This window comes from Mobula hypostoma, chromosome 6 (genome assembly GCF_963921235.1).
Source record: "Mobula hypostoma chromosome 6, sMobHyp1.1, whole genome shotgun sequence".
In the NCBI taxonomy this organism is placed as follows: Eukaryota; Metazoa; Chordata; class Chondrichthyes; order Myliobatiformes; family Myliobatidae; genus Mobula; species Mobula hypostoma.
In genome coordinates this window covers 85213582-85235885 of record NC_086102.1, presented here as the reverse complement: position 1 = coordinate 85235885, position 22304 = coordinate 85213582, and the positions used below count along the sequence as shown (strand labels likewise).

At 40.9% G+C, this 22304-nt stretch overlaps 1 protein-coding gene across 4 annotated transcripts in view; it reads left to right on the top strand.

Moving 5' to 3' along the window:
- Positions 1 to 22304, top strand: part of phf11 (PHD finger protein 11) — a 65737-nt gene that overhangs the window by 20335 nt on the left and 23098 nt on the right. For all 4 annotated transcript variants that reach the window (XR_010018365.1, XR_010018364.1, XM_063051111.1 and 1 more), the window contains 8 exons: positions 740 to 819; positions 3824 to 3876; positions 4632 to 4686; positions 6509 to 6573; positions 9537 to 9585; positions 12394 to 12449; positions 15243 to 15339; positions 17068 to 17193. Coding sequence is in view for 2 of the 4 variants with exons in the window: in XM_063051111.1 (XP_062907181.1) it covers positions 740 to 819; positions 3824 to 3876; positions 4632 to 4686; positions 6509 to 6573; positions 9537 to 9585; positions 12394 to 12449; positions 15243 to 15339; positions 17068 to 17193 (581 nt within the window). In the remaining 2 variants the exon portion in view is untranslated. The remainder of the gene's footprint in view (positions 1 to 739; positions 820 to 3823; positions 3877 to 4631; positions 4687 to 6508; positions 6574 to 9536; positions 9586 to 12393; positions 12450 to 15242; positions 15340 to 17067; positions 17194 to 22304) is intronic.

Here is a 22304-nt window from a genome sequence, read left to right as displayed (position 1 = left end):
TGGTTGTTTGTCAGTCCATGTTTAGGTTCAGTTTTTCGTAAATTATGTTGTATTTCTTCTTTCTCCCTGTAAATGCTTGCAAGAAAATTAGTATATGGTAACGTATTTGTACTTTAATAATGAAGTTAGGGATTCAGAAGAGTGGGAAGACATTTTATAGAAATATATAAAATTGTGTGTGGAAAAGGGAAGATAGAGCAGGGAAGTTGTTTCCACTGGTAAGTGAGACTAGAATTAGGGGGTATAGTCTGAAGGTTTGGGGGGGTGGAATAGATTTAGGATGGAAATGAGGAGATGGTGAAGGTGCACAGCTGAAAGTTGGCAACTCCCTTATAGGGCATTTTAGCCATGAGGGTTCACAGAGTTAGAGACTCCCAGGGTCACTGTCTCTTGACTTATACCACTCTGGTTTTAGGTCCTGCTTATTGGGAAATTATGATTCTATGGTCACACCTATGTTAGATTGACTAGTTTGCTGGTGAAGGGCCTTTGCCTGAGCCGTGCATGCGGCTTTGCTACGTGTGGTGTCTGGGCTGATACTCCAATATCTAGCTATTGTTCTTATGCAACAAATTTACAGATGAAATGGAAATTGGACCATCTGTTTTCTCTTGTGGGATTGACTAAGGTGAAACGTAAACCGGGCTGGCAGTTCATTGTTACACAATCAGTCTGCCTTAATGTTACGACTGTGTCACTGTAGCTGTAATTAAATATGCTTTCATTTTTTTTTGTTAAGGGTAAACAGTTCTGACACAGATGAAAGTGATGACTTGCCAATATTTACTGGCACCAACATACAACACAGTGCTAAGTCCAGTGAGTAAAATATGGCATACTATATATCAACATATTGTTAATATTTTAGGTCGACTTATTGCTGATGCAAAGCATCACCATTTTGGCAAAGGGGCAAAGAGGTTTTAAAAAAAAAAGATCAGTTATAATCTTACTAACTGAATAAAGTTATCAGCTTCTGCTGTTTGTGTCTTTATTGTTTGGATAACAATCTAGTTGTACCTCGGAGTGAAACATTAGTTGTACCTCGGTAACTATGTTTGAAATGTTGATAGCAAATCAAGCTCTGTCCCCACAATAACTAGCCAATACCCAGTATATCAATTTCTCAAAGGTAAGATCATATGATGGTATAATTATATTTTTGTGTGTATATTGTTGTCTTCTGCAACTGGCTGGGTAACTTTACATGACTCAAAATTTGAATCTATCCCGGTGATCAAACCTGGCACTCCAGTAACTTTACCCAAACCCCACAAGGCCATTTCCTTAATTAATAAACTGGTACCCAAACCCACGCACATCATTAGCTTGATAATAGTTTTATCATCCCTTTTCATCTTGTTGTAAAAGTGATCTGGGGATATATTGTACAAAATGGTTACTTCTGTTGCTCGTAGTTCTCTGGCACTCTGATTCCAGAACCTGGCCTCAAGTTTATTTGGTTTATATCAATCGCCTTTCCATAATTTTTTCTTATTCTAAAACTTGGAGTTAAATTGGCTCTGCCCAATAACAGAACAATGCCATTGCCCAGTGATGGAGCTTTTATCTCAAGTCATTCGGTTTTAAGTTCACTTAGTCCAGTCCTTGATTACATAATTAGGATTGATGCATTCTTACAGTGCTGTTGGTGTTGCATTCTCTGAGGGGCTGTCTGTCTTGAATCAATAAGCTTCAAGACCTTGATCTCAATATCTCCTTGTGCAATTGGATCAACGATTTCCTCATTTGCAGACCCCAGTCAGCTCGGATTGGCAACAGCTTCTCCTCCATAATCTCCATCAAATTTTGAAAGATGGAAAATCTGGCTGAGTGGTGCCGCAGAAACAATCTGTCACTCAGACCAAAGAGCTGATCATTGACTTCAGGAGAAAGAAACCAGAGGTGCATGAGCCAGTCCTCATCGGGGATCAGAGGTGGAGAGGGACAGCAACTTTAAATTCCCTGGTGTTAACATTTCAGAGACCTGTACTGAGCGCAGCACGTAAGTGCAATTACAAAGGAAGCATGGCAGCACCTCTACTTCCTTAGGAGTTTGAGAAGATTTGGTATGACACCTAAAACTTTGACAGACTTCTACAGATGTGTGGTGGAACGTATATTTACTGGCTGCATCACAGCCTGGTATGGAAACACCAATGCCCTTGAATGGAAAATCCTGTGAAATGTAGTGGATACGCCGCAGTCCATCACTGAGCACATTTACACAGAGCACTATTGCAGGAAAGCAGCATCCATCATCAGGGACCCCCACCACCCAGGCAATGCTCTCTTCTCGCTGCTGCCAAAAGGTAAAAAAGTACAGGAGCCTCAGGGCCCATACCACTCGGTTCAGAAGCAGTTATTACCCCTCAACTATCAGGCTCTAAAACTAAAGGTGATACTTGACTCATCCCATCACTGAAATGTTCCCATAACTAATGGACTCACTTTCAAGGACTCCTCATCCTATTTTCGCGATATTTATTGCTAATTTATTTATTTATAGTTCTTTTTTCTCTCTCTTGTATTTGCATAGTTTGTTGTCTTTTGCACATTGGTTGTTTGTTTGTCCTGTTGGTTCTGTTATGGTTCTTAGATTTACTGAGTATGCCTGAATAAAACAAATCTCTGGGCTGACATGACATATATGTTTTTTTTTGTGTGTTCCATACTCTGCCAGAGCCTCGGCGACCACTTTTTCAAGTGGTTGTCTTGGAGGAAAGATTCTGAGAGTGGTTCCCCACATCCTTCTCACAGTGCAGTTTTTTTTAACGAGGCTGAGTTGAGAGCTCGACACTCAACCTGGCATGGATGGAAAGCGTGCCCGGGAGTAGCCTGCCTGGATTCGAACTCGGGAACCTTTGCTCTGGAGTCCGGCGCTGATGCCACTGCGCCACCAGCCGCAGTACATATATGTACTTTGACAATAAAGTTACTTTGAACTTTGTTTGGATATTAAGCCAAGCCCTTCGTCACCTGGTTATGAGACATATTTCCTGGCAACAATCAACCAAGAGAAGTGGGTTTCTAGCATTTCAGTCTACGTACATTTGATTCTTAATCACAGAGATTGCATCAGTTTGTTGGGATGTTACCTTTTGTTGTTTGCAATTTCTTGCTGCGTGGGAAGACTGAAATATTGCCTGCTGAAGGCATTGCTTTAGAGCATAGCAACATTACTTAATTACTTAATTACTCATAGAAAATTAATTAATTGAAATACAGCGCAGAGGCCCTTTGGCCCTTCAAGCTGTGCCGCCCAGCAACTTCCCCCAATTTAATCCCAGCCTAATCATGGGACAGTTTACAATGACCAATTAACTGACCAACAGGTATGTCCTTGGACTGTGGGAGGAAACCAGATCATATGGAGAAAACCCATGTGGTCACAGGGAGAACGTATAGGCAGTGGCGGGAATTGAACCCGGGTCGCCTGTACCGTAAAGGGTTAGCTTTATTAATAAATATGTACTTATATATCATTTAAGTTTTCTGTATGTATTTTTTTCGCAGCTTTACTGCTGCTACCAGCCCCAGTATAAACTCCAAACAGACAAATCTGACTGCAAGCAGCCATTGGATTTAATTTTCACTCTGCAGGAATAAAGTTTCTCCCATATAACTTTTATCATAGCCCTTATTCAGGAGAATAGTTTTATTTGTATAATAAAAACAGATTGTTTAAAACAAGACAATGAATTTGCTAAATGGTAAATCCAGTAGGAATTAAGGCAAAAGCTTTTGAACAAAATGGTGTTGATGCAATTAAATTAATCAGTAATCAAAATGGCTGTTGTTGTTTGTTCGACGTTACATTTAGAAACTGGATTGAAACAAATGAAGCTTGAAAATAATGATGGGAAACAAAAAAAGGTGGGTAACATGATTATACAGTTGGTTTATAGTTGTAACGTGTATGGAAATACAATGAAAAACTTGCATGCTTTGTTTTTGCGCAGTAGGGGAATTAAAGGTTATGAAGGAAAGGTGGAGATGAGCCCATGATCAGACCAGCCATGATCTTATTGAATGGCGGAGCAGGCTCAACGGGCCAGATGGCCAACTCCTGCTCCTATTTCTTATCTTCTTATGCCATCCAGACGATCATTCCAAGCATAAGTACATCCAAATAGTACAAACAGAGAAGTAATAACATTTCAAGCTTATTTTTGCAAAGCATATTCTAAATAATTTTAAGCAGCTGCATTTTTGAATTTGCCAGCCAGTGGCATATTGGCATCTGCACTGGACTTTCGAGGCAAGTGATCCTGGGTTCAAATCTGGCTGGCTCCTTGTACACTTCCCATCTGTGCTGGGCTGAACATCGAGCTAGCAATTCGGCCTCATTTTTAAAAGAACACAAAAATGCTAAAGAAACAACGAGGTTGCCGACCGATGTGACAGAGGCGCGGAGAGGAACAACAAATTTTTGAACTTATTGACTGCTGCTTTTCTGTTTTGTATTGAGAATTTCAATAGTTTCAATTTAGCAACTGGGATGTATTAAAACATCCACTAAATAGTCATAAGAAAATAAATAAAAAGTCATTTATTTCTTGGGGTTTGCTATTAATTGGTTAGTTGTCCTGTCAGTTTCCCCTGCAACTTTTGTGTCTTTTGTATTTCAGTTATCCTGTAGTTCCAGATCGAGTCAAGCTGAAGGAATGAATAGATCTTCGGATGGTATGCCTAACCAAAATGTGGATTTAAACGAGAACTAATTCAAGGCATAAATATTGCAGTTAACATGTTTATTACATATACTGAATGAAATTCAAAGGCAAAGATTAAAACAAAATCAGGTGCATGTTGTGATCTTAAGGAATATATTGTTGAAGAAGATCAGATTTGTACTTGGATGGGTTTCGAGATGCAAACTTACAGCAGAGCTAGGTGTTACTTCAGCTGATCTGTCATAGTTATACAAGTTATTTCCCAAACCGGAGCTGAAGGTTTCCTTCTCTCATGAATGTATTTCGGTTGTTTTTGGGTCACTGGAGAAATGGAAAGCTGATGTTGGGGCTTGTTGCCACTTTGTACATCCTCACGTAGGCAGAAAATCAGGTTATTGAGCAATTCTGCTACGCTTCTGTGATCAGTTCATTCAATTAGTGGAAAGTCAGAGGGAAGAATGCTATCAGCCTGATGGGTGAGCATCACCTCAGTGGTGTACCCAGCAGAAACCTTGGCTAAAATCAGATGAACTATCAGAATCAGAATCAGGTTTATTATCACCGGCATGTGACATGGAATTTAGCAGCAGCAGTTCACATAGTCTAGCAGAAAGAGAAAAAAAAATAATAAATAAAATAAAATGTAATAAACAAGTAAATCAATTATGTATATTGAATAGATTATTTTAAAAATGTGCAAAAACAGAAATGCTGTATATTAAAAAAGTTCTACAACCTCAAACCGATAAACGTCACGTGATTGCTGTTCATGAGAACTCGTGATCCAGACTGAGAGTGTGTCTTTAGGCTGGGGCTGTCTTCCGTTGGGATACAGTGATGGAACTTTGTGTGCTCTGTTATTGGACCATGTTACTGTTGCGTTTGGTTGCTCACAAACATGTACTTTCACCAACAATATAGATCACTTAGTCAAGTCCTTTATTGTATCCACCACCAAAGTGTAGATATGCTGGCCAATAGATATTGTTATCTGTAACCAATATTGATTGTGAAATTCATGAGTTCAATTCAGACATTCATCTGTGTTATTCTACCAATGTATCTATCTGTCATCTCGCATCCATATCCCACTGATGCAGGGGCACATTCTTCTCCAGCTGCTTGCCCAATCAATTAAATTGGCCTTTTCTGCACCAAAAAGGCCTTAGTCTTTTCTATGTTGATTTCTTTTTCTGCTTTGTTTTATACCAGAAAAGTAATAACAATCCTGGTATCTTTGTTAAGTGGCATCTTTAGGATCTTGAAAGGGCAGCATATTTTGTCATTGAAATACTTCCAAAGTCACAGTTGTGCTACAAATGCTCCGGCCACTTTGTTTACCACAAAATCCCACAAGCAGTAACATATCAATGACAGAATTATTTTTATCCGATGATGTTTGCGGGACAAACCAGAGGGAACAAAACCGCTCCTTCTTCAAATAGTGTTATAGAATCTATTCCAAAAACCCAAAGAATTGAATGAGAACAGTTTCAGCTGAGGAGTCAACATTTTCGGCAAAGCAGAATGCCTTCAGTCTTCCTACGAGTCATGATAACGTGGTCATATCATTGGACTAGAGTTTGAACTGTCACCTTCTGAGCCAGAGATCAAAGTAATATCAAAACGCCAGTGCAGTTAGCCTTTTTAGTAAGTAGTACTTGATGTTTCTAGATTTAAGCAATTCTTGGTGTTTCTAGATTTTAAGATCTTGGTGTTTCTAGAAATAAATGATGAATGATTTTTGCTTCAGTGATTTCTGTGAAATGTTCATGTATGTAGTCTGAATGTCTCTTGTTTTTTAAACCATTCCTCCTCTTTCTGTGGCACAGAACGCTCACCTTCCTTGCTTGCTACAGGCTGTCCAGGCGACGGTCAAGAAGCCCTATTGAATGAGGTGCGTTGGAGTATTGGAGAGGAGGGAAGAAATTTTGTGTAGCAAGGTTGCCTTTGTATGTTATCAATGAACTGAACAGGAACAAGCAAATCTGGTGTCCAGGGTGATCTCTACAAATTTGACAATCAGATATAATTAACAATATTGCGAAGCAGAATGTTACATTTGTGATCATTTATATAATATTAAAACATTTAATACCACATGCTTTTCCACAAATTGAATATTGCTTTATGCTTTAATCCATGGAAGACTGCATTGTCCCTAGTTATAACTTTGGATAATTCAGCCTTCTGTCACCTGAAACCTCAGGTGCTAATGTGACACTGTTCCACCTTTCTGAAAGAGAAATGGTGTTGGTACTCAAAGATGTGATATCCCTCTTCCTTAAAAAGACATTGATGTTTAAGTGACCATTTACCTGAACAGGATTCTGCACCCATACATGGCCACTTTCACTGCCAGCAGCTATTTTGTTTCCAGATTTAATTTGAAACTAAATTAAAATTCTGAAACTGTTACTATTTAAATTCACATTAATTGTGCTGTCTTTCAACTCACCTGATTCGTTGGAAATCTCATTGTGTCATCTTCAAAAGTGAATTAAAAGTGTGTTGGAGTATTAAAATAAGTAATGTTCAATAGTCTGGAACATCTGCTAGTTGGGCACCACCGAAGTCGTGAGAGTGTGGCATTATAAATCTACTGTACTTGCTTTTCCATTTCCTCAACATCATTCTGAACAGGAGTGTCAGTCTCATTTGAAATATTCAGTTGTCTTAGCTTGAATATCTTTCTGTGGGAGTGAATTCCTGGTTTCCACCTGCTTTTTATGCAAAATGTGTCCCGATTGGTGGTACTTTGTGTTTACAAATGTTTTGGTTTGGATTTCCCACACTTCGTAAACTTCACTGTCTGAAGGCGAACCACATTGGACTCGGACCTATCATCTGATAGCTGTCTGACTGCAATGGACCTGGGTTCTGAAAATCATGAAACTACTGATGTTTGAAATCTGAAATAAAGGCAGGAAATGCTGGAAATCACCAGCAGGTCAAGTGAAGTCAGTGGGCAACAGAATTAACATTCTAGCTCGGTGACTCTTGTGTCAGAGTAGCTCACCTGAAGTGTTAGCTCCGTCCCTTTCTGCCTGACCTGCTGAGTGTTTCCAGCACTTCCAGTTTTTGTTTCACCCAAGTTGCTTTCATGAAATGGCTTGTGATGTTGGTCATGTTAAACGCGTAAAACTAAGGCTATCGTAACATTTACTTCAGTGAATTTAGAATACTAGGATAACAGAGCACAGAGGCAACTATTTCAGAATTAGAATCAGGTTTATTATCACCAGCATGTGTCGAGAAATTTGTTAACTTAGCAGCAGCAGCTCAATGCAATACATAACATAGAAGAAGAAAAAATAATAATAATAATGATAAATAAGTTGATTCACAATATTTGTATATTGAATAGATTAAAATCGTGCAAAAAAGCAGAAATAATTGTACATTAAAAAAGTGAGGTAGTGTCCAAGGGTTCAACGTCCATTTAGGAATCGGATGGCAGAGGGGAGGAAGCTGTTCCTGAATCGCTGAGTGTGTGCCTTCAGGCTTCTGTATCTCCTACCTGATGGTAACAGTGAGAAATGGGCATGCCCTGGGTGCTGGAGGTCCTTAATAATGGATGCTACATTTCTGAGACACTGCTCCTTGAAGATGTCCTGGGTATTTTGTAGGCTAGTGCCCAAGATGGAGCTGCCTAGATTTACAACCCTCTGTAGCTTCTTTCGGTCCTGTGCAGTAGCCCCTCCATACCAGACAGTGATGCAGCCTGTCAGAATGCTCTCCACAGTACAACTATAGACATTTTTGAGTGTACTTGTTGACATACCAAATCTCTTCAAACTCCTAATGAAGGATAGCTGCTGTCTTGCCTTCTTTATAGCTGCGTCCATATGTTGGGACCAGGTTAGATCCTCAGAGACCTTGACACCCAGGAACTTGAAGCCACTCACTCTCTCCACTTCTGATCCCTCTATGAGGATTGGTATGTGTTCCTTCATCTTACCCTTTCTGAAGTCCACAATCAGCTCTTTCATCTTACTGACGTTGAGTGCCAGGTTGTTGCTGTGCAACCATTCTGCTCGTTAGCATATCTCAGTCCTGTACACCCTCTCGTCTCCATCTGAGATTCTACCAGCAATGGTTGTATCATCAGCAAATTTATAGATGGTATTTGAGCTGTGCCTAGCCACACAGTCATGTGTATATGGAGAGTAGAGCAGTGGGCTAAGCACACATCCTGAGGTGTGCTAGTGTTGATAAGTGAGGAGAAGATATTATCACCAATCCAGACAGATTGTGGTTTTCTGGTTAGGAAGTAAAGGATCCAGTTGCAGAGGGAGGTACAGAGGCCCAGATTCTGTAACTTCTCAACCAGGATTGTAGGGATGATGGTGTTAAATGCTGAGCTCTAGTGGACGAACAGCATCCTGACGTAGGTGTTTGTATTGTCCAGGTGGTCTAAGGCCATTGACCTATTGCAGTGGGTCCAGGTGCTTGTTGAGGCAGGAGTTCAGTCTAGTCATGACCAACCTCTCAAAGCATTTCATCCCTGTAGATATGAGTGCTATATTAGCATTTGAATTTAGCATTTCAAATAAAAATGCATTATATTCCCATTGCCCAACTGTCTCTGAATCAATAATATTTTCCATTTACTTGCAGTATATATCTGATTTTTTTTTTGAAAGCCACCATTAATTAGATCTTCCATTTTTCAGGTAATGTACTCTAGATTGTAGTTCATTGTGTAAAATAAATTCACTCCTTCAGTTTTGTTACTAGCTATTTTAAATCTGTGCCTTCTAGTCATAAACTAATAAGTTTTGTTTCAAAGTAATAGATTATTCAATACACTTGCCTCTGGTATTTAAATTAACAACATTTTTTTTGTTTCCTTCTCAGTCATTTGATTATACTGAAAATTCGTGGGTTCATCCTCTTCTCATAGGAGGTATGATCACTTAATTTTGCACTGCCTGGGCTGAAATGCATGCAAATAAAGGACTAAACGTGGTCTTCAGAGCTTTGGCAATTAATCATTGGTGAAGGAAGTATCCAAAGCTAATATAATATATAGATAAGGACTATTTACTCTAACTAGTCCGTGCAAACAAACCTTTCATTCTATCTTCCTCATCTCAGCTCTGATGTACTAGCCTTGTCTCCCTTTTGAAGGTGTTTATAAAATTTGCCTCGTTTCCTGTGGCCGTGGAGCTTTTCTTTGAACCTCTCATTTCTATACATTTTTATATGGCAACTACTCTGTATTTTATGGCTCCTAGTTTTAATTTCTCTCATAAAAATATTGTCTCTGCTTCACTCTATCCCATCTATGAGGTCATCTTTAAATCAGTTTTCACAAAATACAGCTGGCAGCTGTTCATTTGCTTCTGATTGTTGCGATCACTGAGTTCTTGTAAATTATTTTTGCAATTTCTCGTGATCTTATTTCCTGTTTTATGGGAGGAAGCTAGGCATTCTGTGCTGTAGTTTCTATGGTTTTTATGTTCAAAGTACTAAGTACAGCCAGACCAACATTGTTCAGCGTTACTGCTAGTTGAGTATAAGCCTGTGTTAACTTTTCAATTCCTCTGTTGACTTGCAGTCTTGCTTAATGATTTGCCAGCCTTTATCCTTACATGCTTTTAACCCACCTGCATTATTTATTTCCTAGGGTATGTGTTATTTCTGCCTCTTTTCTAATAAACTGTGTTACTTCTTGTCTGCGTTTGTCACTTATCAACCCGCATTTGCAAGTTTCCTGAAGTCATCTCTACCAAGTTCTTCCTTCCCTGTTGCTGCCATTAGGCCTGGTTTGATATCATCTACGAATATTGGTAAAGTTTCTTTTTCCCAAATGATGAAAGATCATTTCAACACTGATTGTACCACACAGAGCCATCAGAATAACTAATCATAACTATACCTTTCGGATTCCATGCTGACTAAACCTTTTGGATTCCATGTGGATTATGTTTCTGTAACTTTTTCTCGTGAAGTTTCTAGTATATTTCCTGGCACTTTCATTAACCAGGCTGGTCTGTTGTTCACTTGTTTTCCATAAGATGTAGCAGCAGAATTAGGCCACTTGGCCCATCGAGTCTGCTCTGCCATTTCATCATGACGAATCCATTTCCCTCTCATCCCCAGTCTCCTGCCTTCTCCCCGTATCCCATCATGCCCTGACTAATCAAGAGTCTATCAACTAACCTCTGCCTTAAATATACCCTATGACTTGGCCTCCACAGGTGCCCGTGGCAACGAATTTCACGGATTCACCACTCTCTAGCTAAAGAAATTTCTCCTCATCTCCATTCTAAATGGACGTCCCTCTGTTCCTGAGGCTGTGTCCTCTGATCTTTAGACTCCCCCCACCATAGGAAACATCCTCTCCAAATCTACTCTGTCGAGTCCTTTCAACATTCAGTAGGTTTCAATGAGAATCCCCCAACTCCCCCCCAATCTTCTGAATTCCAGTGAGTACAGGCCCAGAGCCATCAAACGCTCCTCAAATGCCTTTCAAACCCAGAGTCATTGTTGTGAACCTCCTTCGAACCCTTGAACCCTCTCCAATGTAAGCACGTCCCTTCTTAGATAAGGGGCCCAAAACTGCTCACAACACTTCAAATCAGGCCTCACCAGCTCCTTTTTGTAGCCTTAATATTACATCCTTGTTTTTATATTCTAATCCTCTCAAAAAGAATGCTAACATTGCTTTTGCCTTTCTCACCACTCACTCAACCTGCACTGGATCTTTTCATTTCCCTTTTTCTGTAAAAGATTATAAGTTATCAGTTTGATTCCCTGGTGTTATTACATCTTGGTCAGTTCTTTGGGATCAAGGATGATAGACTTCCACTCTAGTTTTACAGGTACTAAGGGGCTAATGAAGTCAAAATAAAAATGGCGTACCCTTCCACATATGAGACAGGCGGCTGCTGATGGGCTGGCGGGGGGTAAATCGTGAGGTGGCTCTTGCTGCCTGTCAGTTAGTGTGTTGTTGCTGCATGGATTCAGGATTTTTAATGCCATGCTCACTGCTGCTCCTGCACTTTGAGCAATTTTGGGCCAGAGTGTTCTAGATGTCAATCGGGATGGTGCATTTGTGTGTGTGCGTGGTTTACCATTCTGGCCTAGGTTGTTTTTCCCTTTTAGCTTAATAGTTTTTTTTAAATTTTCTCCCATTGTCTTCAAACAGAATTGCTATTCTTTTTAAGCCCATCCTGTAGTGAAATACCTGCTTGCTGTTTTGTTTGATTAAAATTTATGCAGCATTTCTGCTAATTCTTAACCTTTCTGTGAGTTCATCTTGTTCATATTTTGTGCCCTTGTCTCTAATTTTCCTTTTAATAACATTCCTGTAAAATACTATTACTTCTTTCAATATTGTTGCATTTCATTACAAAATTTCTTCACTTTGCTTTTTAAAAAATTCCTAAATTGTTTTATTTAGTCCTCTGCCTTTAGTTATCAAAGATTTTTTCCCTGTTTTTGTTTCTCTGTGCATTTTTGATGTCCTGTAATCAGCATGTTTGAAGTTGGCCTTAATGAGTATGTTGCTCTTGGAGTATAGTATGTGCCTTTTAAAACAAAAACTTGTTTCTGTTGACATTTGTTGTTCAAGGTTTATTTGTAGTTTAATTTTGTTCTATCTTCACAACCTCAATGAAGAGGAAGAGAATGGTTGACATGTTTTGTGAAGTTATATTAGTGAATGTCTAAGAGTTTCATACAAGTAAACTGATGTTTTTCTCTACAGAGGAAAACGAGTCAAACGATGGGAACTGCACTGACACAAGTACAAACATAGATCAAGTATGTCTGAACAAGTTAGATAAGTAAATAGAAAATCTCATCTCCTTATTTTCTCAAAGTTGCCAGATTGTAGGTGGCTGAGGTACAACTCAAGGTAGAACCCCAACTTCTACTGTGCAAGAGAACCCAACCAAGATCAATAATTTGTCTATGGTAACCTGATTATCCCTATTACCTTACTTGAAGAACAGAACAATGTTTGTCATCCTCTTAGCCTCTAGTACCTCTCCTGCATCCAGGGAGGATGAAAAGATAACCGTCAATGCCCCAGCAATCTCTTCCTTCACTTCCCATGGTAACCTGGGGTATATCCCATCCGGCCCCAGGGATTTATCTATCCTAAAGTTCTTCAGAAGCTCCAACACTACCTCTTTTTTAACTCAACATGTGCCAGCACATTAACCTGTTCTGTGCTGTCCACACATTCACCAAACTCCTTATTCTTGCTGGATACTGAGGTGAAGTATTCATTAAGGACCTTCCGTACCTCCACCACCCCCAGGCACACATCTCCCCCTGGGTGGTCCTACCCTCATTCAGGCCATCCTGTTCTTCACTTGCATCAGGACTTCTGTTCCCAATTTACACTCCCAAGTTCCTGCCTAATAGCAGCTTAATTAGCTGTCATCCAACTAAATACCTCCCCTTTCTCTATCAGCTTTAAAAAGACTAAAATTACCTTACCAAATAGTTAAGATCAGTGGTGAAAAGAATAACCCATGGAATATGGAAAAAACAGTAAGTGCTCTTTTGATTTCTTTGTCTCCACGTTATTCACTAAATGGTACAAAGTAATAGCAAGGTAGCTTTCAGCTAACCAGAAGTTTCAGTTGCTGAGTCAAATGGATCTAACCACTTTAATATTGTTCAAAGAAACTTGTGTTTTTATTTACATAGTTGAATGATTTCTATTGAGTGTTATTTTTAGCTGTTTGCTTTTATTCTTAAACATTTTGATTTTAAGATTGTTTTACTCTTTAATCTCCTTTGAACTCTGTTCCACTAGTTCTAGCTTCATGCACCAACCCCTCACCTCTGTTCCATCACTGGTGTCCACTGCTTCTGCCTCCTTGCATGTCACTCTCTGATATCTCTCCTAAACTCCAGGGTTCCTGTGCAAGGGTGGGGAAACCAAGACCAAACCCCTCCCCAAACAGTCCCCCATCAGATACATGAATAACTTTGAGTACTTGGACATGTGTACACACATCTGACTACAAACATTAAGGATGAGTATATGTGTCCCTCCAAAACCTGACAGATTTGTAGTTGTGCTTTCTTTTATTAAACTTCCAAATTTCTTTTTTGCTCTGCACACTTCCATTATAGATGCCTCCCATGATGAACGTTCTTCTTAAACAGCAGTTTGGTAACTCAATTTTGTCACCCAGTTCTCTTGTGTCTTTCTAAACTGTCTTGACTTGAATGCTATGCTAAAATTACCATGTAATGAAATACAGTGCTAAGCTTTTCCCCCCTATATAAGTGATCTTAGTCTGTGAAGTATAATCATAAACTGCTGAAATTCAAGCCAAATAGATTGCACCTAAATGATTTGCCTTAAGGGAAAGGACATCTTTGCTAGTTCTCTAAATGAGATATTACATTGCTAAGACTTGGAGCAAGAATCCTTTGCTTCATCTCCATGTTAACAGATTTCATCTGCATTGAGAACAGTAACAATACAATTGTTCGTGGTACCCTCTGATAGAAGCTAGAAACTCAACCATTGCAAATTACTGTCTGTAGTGGATGTGTAAATTTTGACGAGGTTAGGATCAGGCTTGTCTATTACTGTTCACTGTGGCGTAAACACACAGTGCCATGTTATCAAGTACACTTTTCAATCTGGGGTGGACCTCTGCTGTTGTAGCTCATCTGCTTCAAGGTTCAGTGAGCGTTCTGAGATATTCTTCCACATACCACTGTTGTCTTGGATGATTATTTGAGTTACTGTCAGCTGGAACCAGTCTGGCCATTCTCCTCTGACCGCTCATTAACAAAGCGTTTTCACCCACAGCACTGCCACTCGTATTCTTTTTGTTGTAAGCTCTAGAGACTGTTGTGTGTGAAAATCCCAGAAGATCAGCAGTTTCTGAGATACTCAGACAGTCCCGTCTAGCACCAACAATCATTCCACCATCAAAGTCACTTAGATCACATTCCTTCCCTATTCTGATGTTTGGTCTGAACAACAGCTGAACCTCTTGACCATGTCTGCATGCTTTTATGCATTGAATTGCTGCCATGTGTTTGGCTAATTTTGTTTGCATAAACGAGCAGATGTACAGATGTTCTTAATAAAGTAGTGACTGAGTGTAAGTAACTCACAGTTGAGTCAAGCCAGTATTTGTCTAACCCCCAGTAAGCCTTCAGTCTGAAACATTAACTCTGTTTCTCTTCCAACTGCTGTGCCCGATCATCTGCATGATTCCAGCATTTTCTCTTTATATTTAAGACTTGCACCTCATGAGAGAATCAACACATTTTGAAGTGGTACATGCAGTTGATCAAAATTTACTTTTCAGCTAAGATTAGCATAGTCCCAAACTGTGAAATCCTAAGGAAAAGAGTGACTTCACAGCATATTGAAGAATAGTCTAATGACATTCTCTACCACCTCTCCATGTTGAAATTGTTTACTGTACTTATCATAGCAATTGGTGTCCATATCAAATGCAGACGTGTTTTAAGGAAAATCCCCTGTGGTAGAGAAGTTGGGAGCTTCAGATCCAAACTCCCAAGTTAGCTGGAACACCCAAGAGCCAAGCATTCACTTTTGTTTTGTTACAGGAAGAAATCCAACAGGACATTGATGACGTGCAGCACGAAGGCCAGGACAGCAGAGAAGGGACTTCAGCTACAATCAGAGAACCTTGTGAAGTATCAGGTAATAAAAGACAAACTACTGTATAGACACAAGAAATCCAGTCATGTTGCTGCACTCCTGTTAATTCTGTAACTGCTCAAGGAGCTGTTACTGCTGTTTTGATTTGACGGATTTGTTTCTAAAATAATATTTACAATATGTAAATTTAATAGCAGTTGCTGGAGTCTGGTCATACTGAAATCTGTAGGAAGTTGACAGATATTTTTGAGACATTTTTATTATGATGCTTTACTACTAGATTTATACCCAGTAGCTCAATGTGTTGAACCTGTTGCAAATTTCACTGAATAAAGGGTTTGCTTAAAAATAAATCACCAGGCATCCTTTCAATAACATAAACTGATAAGAGTCAAGTGGTATTCACTTTTTATTCATCATATTTATAACTAATCATATTCTATTTTAGTTTAGTTATAATATTCCAAGACCAGTTCAACTATCAACTATTTCAACATGCAAACAGCTTTATTTACTGAACTTCCTTTAAGCCACAATCGCTCCTGTTCACTTAATTATTGACAATCTGATGTAGCTTAACCCTTACATACAGTTCATATTCTATACCTTCACAGTATGGTCCGGATGCCCGAGAATCCCCTCATAATAAGTGTCTATTCCAAATTTTGAACCACAGATCTATTTAGAATGTATAAATAGCCTATCTGACATTAATAAATGGGTGATTAATCCTTAATTAATGTTTCAGAGATCTAAAAATCCATTTCAGTAGATACGGGTCAAATTTGACCTAGAACAGCCTCAATGTACAAAAATTTGTAGCACCTGTACAAAAGTATAAGGTTTTTAAATATTTTCATTTTTGTGCATTTTGGGTCACTTTAGGAAAAGTCATCAAATTTCAGCTTTAAAAAATGGCATTTAGGGTGTTTTTACTGTTGTCAAATTTGACCGGAACAGTATGTAAGGGTTAAACTTAGTGAAGGGAATATAGAAATGTATAAACTCCAAAGGGGAATTAAGGACGTGGAAAGCTGGAATTTGTTACACATTGTGACAGTGAAATCCTTGTTTCTGTCTCTCCGTCTCTCTCCCAAGTTTAACCAATAACAAGCCAGCATTCTGTTTCCATTATCTTTGGGATATGTGCATTCTTCCCTATAATTCTGAGGTTGCTAAATATCAGCCAGGAAGTATTTCTTTTCCTGAGTGAAGCTAGTAAAACAGTTTGTTTCATTTTTCTTTCAATTGTAAATTGGTGGCTTCATTCTCTCTCTCCCTGGCTGACACATCTTCTCCATTGAATTAATTTTGATTGTTTACTGCTGGGCAAGAGGCCATTTGACACAGATCATTCATTCCAATATTTATTCCCGTCTGTCCTGTTGGCCTATTTCAAACTCAACATAACTTTCAAATTTATTCTGCCCTGTCTTTACCCACTGACATCCAAGTTGCTGGTACCATTCTGTAACCAGCCGACCCAGCCCCCTGAATCTATCAAAATCTCTGGCTTTTCTCTAAACATCAAAGGTAACTTTCCAGAAAGCTCGGGTCTGTCCAACATGTGAGCACAAAAACCTTTGTCCTTCACCAGATGACTATTATGCTCCATTTTCTTTTTGCGTCTTTCCTTCTGTCTGGTACCTGTACCCGAGACGTAAATAAAGTCTCCTAGCATGAGAGTGCTTAGCAGGGAACCTGCCAAGTAGCACACACTATACAAGTATGTAATTTCTGTAACTAATAATAATTTCTGTATATCTACAGGACAAGCAGAGAAATTCTGGAAGATGTGTAAAGAAGCTCACTGTTTGGAGAAGATCTTCTTGACAATCCAGAAAGATCTGAACTCCATTCAGCAAAAAATAGCAACTGAAAATGCGACCAGTAAAGGTTCGTTTGTAGTGAAATATGAAAATGTTTGTCTTTTTTCATTTCTTTTGTTCAATGAAATAGATTCTTGTTTGTCTACACCTATCATATATCATATTGGGGGCTGTTTATCATTTTCATTTTACCTGATGAGATTTCTTGCCCTTCCCAAAGTTCTTGATTTAAAGCCCCAAATCTATTTCGCTTGCTCACTGGTCTTAACAGAGGAGCATTCTTTAGCCCCAGCATTAATATTAATACCCCTCCCCTCAAAAAATCCACTGGCTTTCACCATTTCCTCAGCTGCACGTTCACTGTGATCTGTTGTCCCTATGCCAATGTGCACATGAATCAGCTGATAATCTAAAGAATATTCTGTCTGTGGCTTTGCTTTTCAATTTGTTTTTAGCCCCTCTCATTCCAGTCCAGCTCTCATATTTGTAGTTCTATGACAAAATGGAAAGCATTGACAATTATGAGCAGCTGCACAGACGCTCCCTGTCCTGGTGTGTATTTCCTGTATTTTATGACAACTCTGGAGGAGTTACAAACTTCAGTGGCTGAGATGGGAGAGACTGCACAGACAACAACTGTTGCCCGGGTGCTTCACCAGTTGCAGCTTTCTGGGAGAGTGGCAAAGTTAAAGCCACTGTTACAAAAAACTCACATGAAATCTTGGCTAGAGTTTGCCAGAAGGCATGTGGGAGACTCTGAAGTCAAGTAGAAGAAGGTTCTATCATCTGATGAAACCAAAATCGAGCTTTCTTGGCCATCAGACTAAACGCTATGTTAGGCATATGCCAAACACCGCACATCATCAAAAACACACCATCCCTACTGTGAAGCATGGTGGTGGCTGCATCATGCTGTGGGGACGCTTCACTGGAGCAGGCCCTGGAAGGCTTGTGAAGGTAGGGGGTAAAATGAATGCAGCAAAATACAGGGAAATCATGAAGGAAAACCTGATGCAGTCTGCAAGAGAACTGAGACTTGAGATTTGTTTTCCAGCAAGACAATGACCCCCAAGCATAAAGCCAAAGCTACACAGGAATGGCTTAAAAACAACAAAGTTAATGGCCTGGAGTGGCCAAGTCAGAGTCCATACCTCAATCCAATTGAGAATTTTTGGCAGGACCTGAAAAGGGCTCACGATCCCCATGCAATCTGACAGAGATTGAGCAACGCTCACAACACGCTGGAGGAACTCAGCAGGTCGGGCAGCATCCGTGGAAACGATCAGTCAACGTTCCGGGCTGGAACCCTTCGTCAGGTTCCCACCCGAAACTTTGATCGTTTCCACGGATGCTGCCCAACCTGAGTTCCTCCAGCGTGTTGTGAGTGTTGCTTTGACCCCAGCATCTGCAGAGTATTTTGTGTTTAGAGATTGAGCAGTTTTGTAAAGAAGAATGGGGGAAAAATTACAGTGTCTAGATGTGCAAAGCTGATAGAGACCTATCCACACAGACTCAAGGCTGTAATTGCTGCCAAAGGTGCATCTGCTAAATACTGACTTGAAGGAGGTGAATACTTATGCCATCAATTATTTTGTGTTTTATATTTGTAATTTATTTAGATCACTGTGTAGAAACCTGTTGTCACTTTGACACAATAGAGTCTTTCTGGTGATCAGTGTCAGGAAAAGACAACGTAAACCCAATGTGATTCAGTATTGTAAAACAAAACGTGAAAGCTTCCATTGGGCATGAATACTTTTTATAGGCATTGTATATGCGAGCACTGGCCTCAAAACCACAGTGTGGCCTGGTGGGTGTAGGGGTGTCGGAGCAGGTTGGCAGATGATACTGGGGGGCTGGGGGGGCGGTCTAGACTGTATACACGCATATTGTGTCACTGTATTTTACTGGCATTCTACATGGGGTTTGTTGACTTGTATGTGCGAGGACTAGGCATCACGACTCTTGTACCCCATGAATGTGTTCTTGTGTGTGACTGTTGATCATGTGTTTTAGCACCTTGACCCTAACATTGTCTCATTTGGCTGTAGTCATGTATGGTTGAATGACAATTAAACTTGAATTGAATTGAAAGAGCTGAGGTGTTGGGATCGGCTGCAGCTTAACTTTAAACGTTGGCTGGAGGTGGGGGGGGGAAATGTTGCATAAAAATGTTTGACGTATCCCACACAATGATAGGCTTTCCTTGGTTCTCCACACCAGCATCCCCATCTGGAGGTAGCCAATGGAGAAGTTGTTCCTCTGAGAGCATTCAGCCAAACAGCAAAATCGTGATACTTGTGAACTGCCTTGGCTTCGGTGCCATGAAGTAATGGAAGCCCGTGATTTAACCAAACGGGGTTAGAGGTGTAGTGGGATCAGGTGACTGGTGAAAAGCTGATGATCAGGATTGCAAACCTATTGAGTGCGAGTTATCTGGGTAAAGAGAGAGGGGAAGGGTAAAGTTAGTCACATCAACGGGACAAGTACTAGCTGTAACAGTGGATGTGTTTCAGTAGGTGGAGAGAATATAAAATCAGGATTTGTGGGATTACAGAGAATGCAGAAAGAAGTATTTCAGAGGTCAGTGAAAGTCGGGTAACTTTGATTTGTTGTTCAGGGTGTTAGGGACAGAAGTGATTTAAGCTTCAACTTCAGCAAAATGGAGGGTCATTTCACCACCACCATCACTTGTGCGGTTAGTGACAATATCAGATTTGCACCAGAGATGAAAATGGAATTTAGTCAGTGTGTGGAAAAATTAACTTTGCTAATGTTGCTCCAGCTCCCAGTGAAAAGAGCCAGAGGCTAGAGGCGTCCAAATCGTTGCAATGAGCAATCTGATCTGGAGAAAGGGTACACTGCATGTGGGAAGAAGGAAGATTGGAATCCCTTTGAAAATCAAGAGTGAGGAAAACACTTCTCATGTTGTAGGGGTGTAAGGGGATGAAGCTAACAGGGGAAGAGGTGGAGATTCAGAGTGGATAATGAAAAATGGGAAATAGCAAGTTGTAAATAAGTTATTACTGTATAAAGTTCAAAAAATAAATTTTATTTAAGTGTGTATAGGTCATCATATACATCTCTAAGATTCATTTTCTTGTGGCCATATTCAATAAGTCTACAGAATAGTAACTATAACAAAACTATAACAGATTCGAAGAAGGAGTCTGAGAGTCTGAGTGGGAGTGCCGAAAAAGAGATTTTTGAAATTTTCGTTATTTTTTTTTCTCCAACGGCTTTCTGAGAGGCGGGACTGCGCAGGCGTGTGACGTCGGGCAGTGCAGCGCGGCAGATTTAAAAGGGCAGACATCCTGCTTCGGATTTGATTCGAAGAAGGAGTCTGAGAGTCTGAGTGGGAGTGCCGAAAAAGAGATTTTTGAAATTTTCGTTATTTTTTTTTCTCCAACGGCTTTCTGAGAGGCGGGACTGCGCAGGCGTGTGACGTCGGGCAGTGCAGCGCGGCAGATTTAAAAGGGCAGACATCCTGCTTCGGATTTGATTCGAAGAAGGAGTCTGAGAGTCTGAGTGGGAGTGCCGAAAAAGAGATTTTTGAAATTTTCGTTATTTTCTTTTCTCCAACGGCTTTCTGAGAGGCGGGACTGCGCAGGCGTGTGACGTCGGGCAGTGCAGCGCGGCAGATTTAAAAGGGCAGACATCCTGCTTCGGATTTGATTCGAAGAAGGAGTCTGAGAGTCTGAGTGGGAGTGCCGAAAAAGAGATTTTTGAAATTTTCGTTTTTTTTTCTCCAACGGCTTTCTGAGAGGCGGGACTGCGCAGGCGTGTGACGTAGGGCAGTGCAGCGCGGCAGATTTAAAAGGAACAGAGCCTCATAGAGCGGGCAGCGTAGTTTGCGGGCGGCGGAGTGAGCCGGGAGCAGAGTGAAGACTTAAGGGCTTCGGCTCACCGGGCTTAGGCGGAAGCGGGTGAGGCGAGGAAGGTTTGACATTCATTTTCTGTTGCTATTTGAGGAGAGGGGCATTATGACTGTGAGGGCAGTTTGCTGTTCTCGGTGTCGGATGTGGGAGGCCCTGGAGTCTCCAAGCCTCCCGGACGTCTACATCTGCGCCAAGTGCATCGAGATGCAGCTCCTAAGGGACCGCGTTACGGAACTGGAGCTGCAGCTCGATGACCTTCGTCTGGTCAGGGAGAGTGAGGAGGTGATAGAGAGGAGTGGAAGGCAGGTGGTCACGCCGGGGCCACGGGAGGCAGACAAGTGGGTCACGGTTAGGAGGGGGAAGGGGAAAAGGAAGGTGATGGGGAGTACCCCGGCGGCTGTGCCCCTTAACAACAGGTACTCCTGTTTGAGTACTGTTGGGGGGGACAGCTTACCCGGGGGAAGCGACAGTGGCCCTGCCTCCGGCACAGAGTCTGGCCCTGTAGCTCAGAAGGGTAGGGCAAGGAAGAGGAGGGCAGTTGTGATAGGGGACTCGATAGTAAGGGGGTCAGATAGGCGATTCTGTGGACGCAGTCCAGAAACTCGGATGGTAGTTTGCCTCCCTGGTGCCAGGGTCCGGGATATTTCTGATCGTGTCCAAGATATCCTGAAATGGGAGGGTGAAGAGCCAGAGGTCCTGGTACATATAGGTACCAATGACATAGGTAGGAAAAGGGATGAGGTCCTGAAAGAAGAATATAGGGAGCTAGGAAGGGAGTTGAGAAAAAGGACCGCAAAGGTAGTAATCTCGGGATTACTGCCTGTGCCACGCGACAGTGAGAGTAGGAATGCGATGAGGTGGAGGATAAATGCGTGGCTGAGGGATTGGAGCAGGGGGCAGGGATTCAAGTTTTTGGATCATTGGGACCTCTTTTGGCGCAGGTGTGACCTGTACAAAAAGGACGGGTTACACTTAAATCCTCGGGGGACCAATATCCTGGCAGGGAGATTAGCGGGGGCTACTGAGGTGACTTTAAACTAGAATGGTTGGGGGGTGGGAATCAAATTAAAGCGGCTAGGTGTGAGGAGGTTAGTTCACAACAGAGGGATGGGAACCAGTGCAGAGAGACAGAGGGGTGTAAAGTGAGGGTAGAAGCAAAAAGTACAAAGGGGAAAAGTAAAAGTGGCAGGCCGACAAATCCAGGGCAAGCATTAAAAAGGGCTAAGAGAGTTGTAAAAGAGTGCCTGAAGGCTTTATGTGTCAATGCAAGGAGCATTCGTAATAAGGTGGATGAATTGAA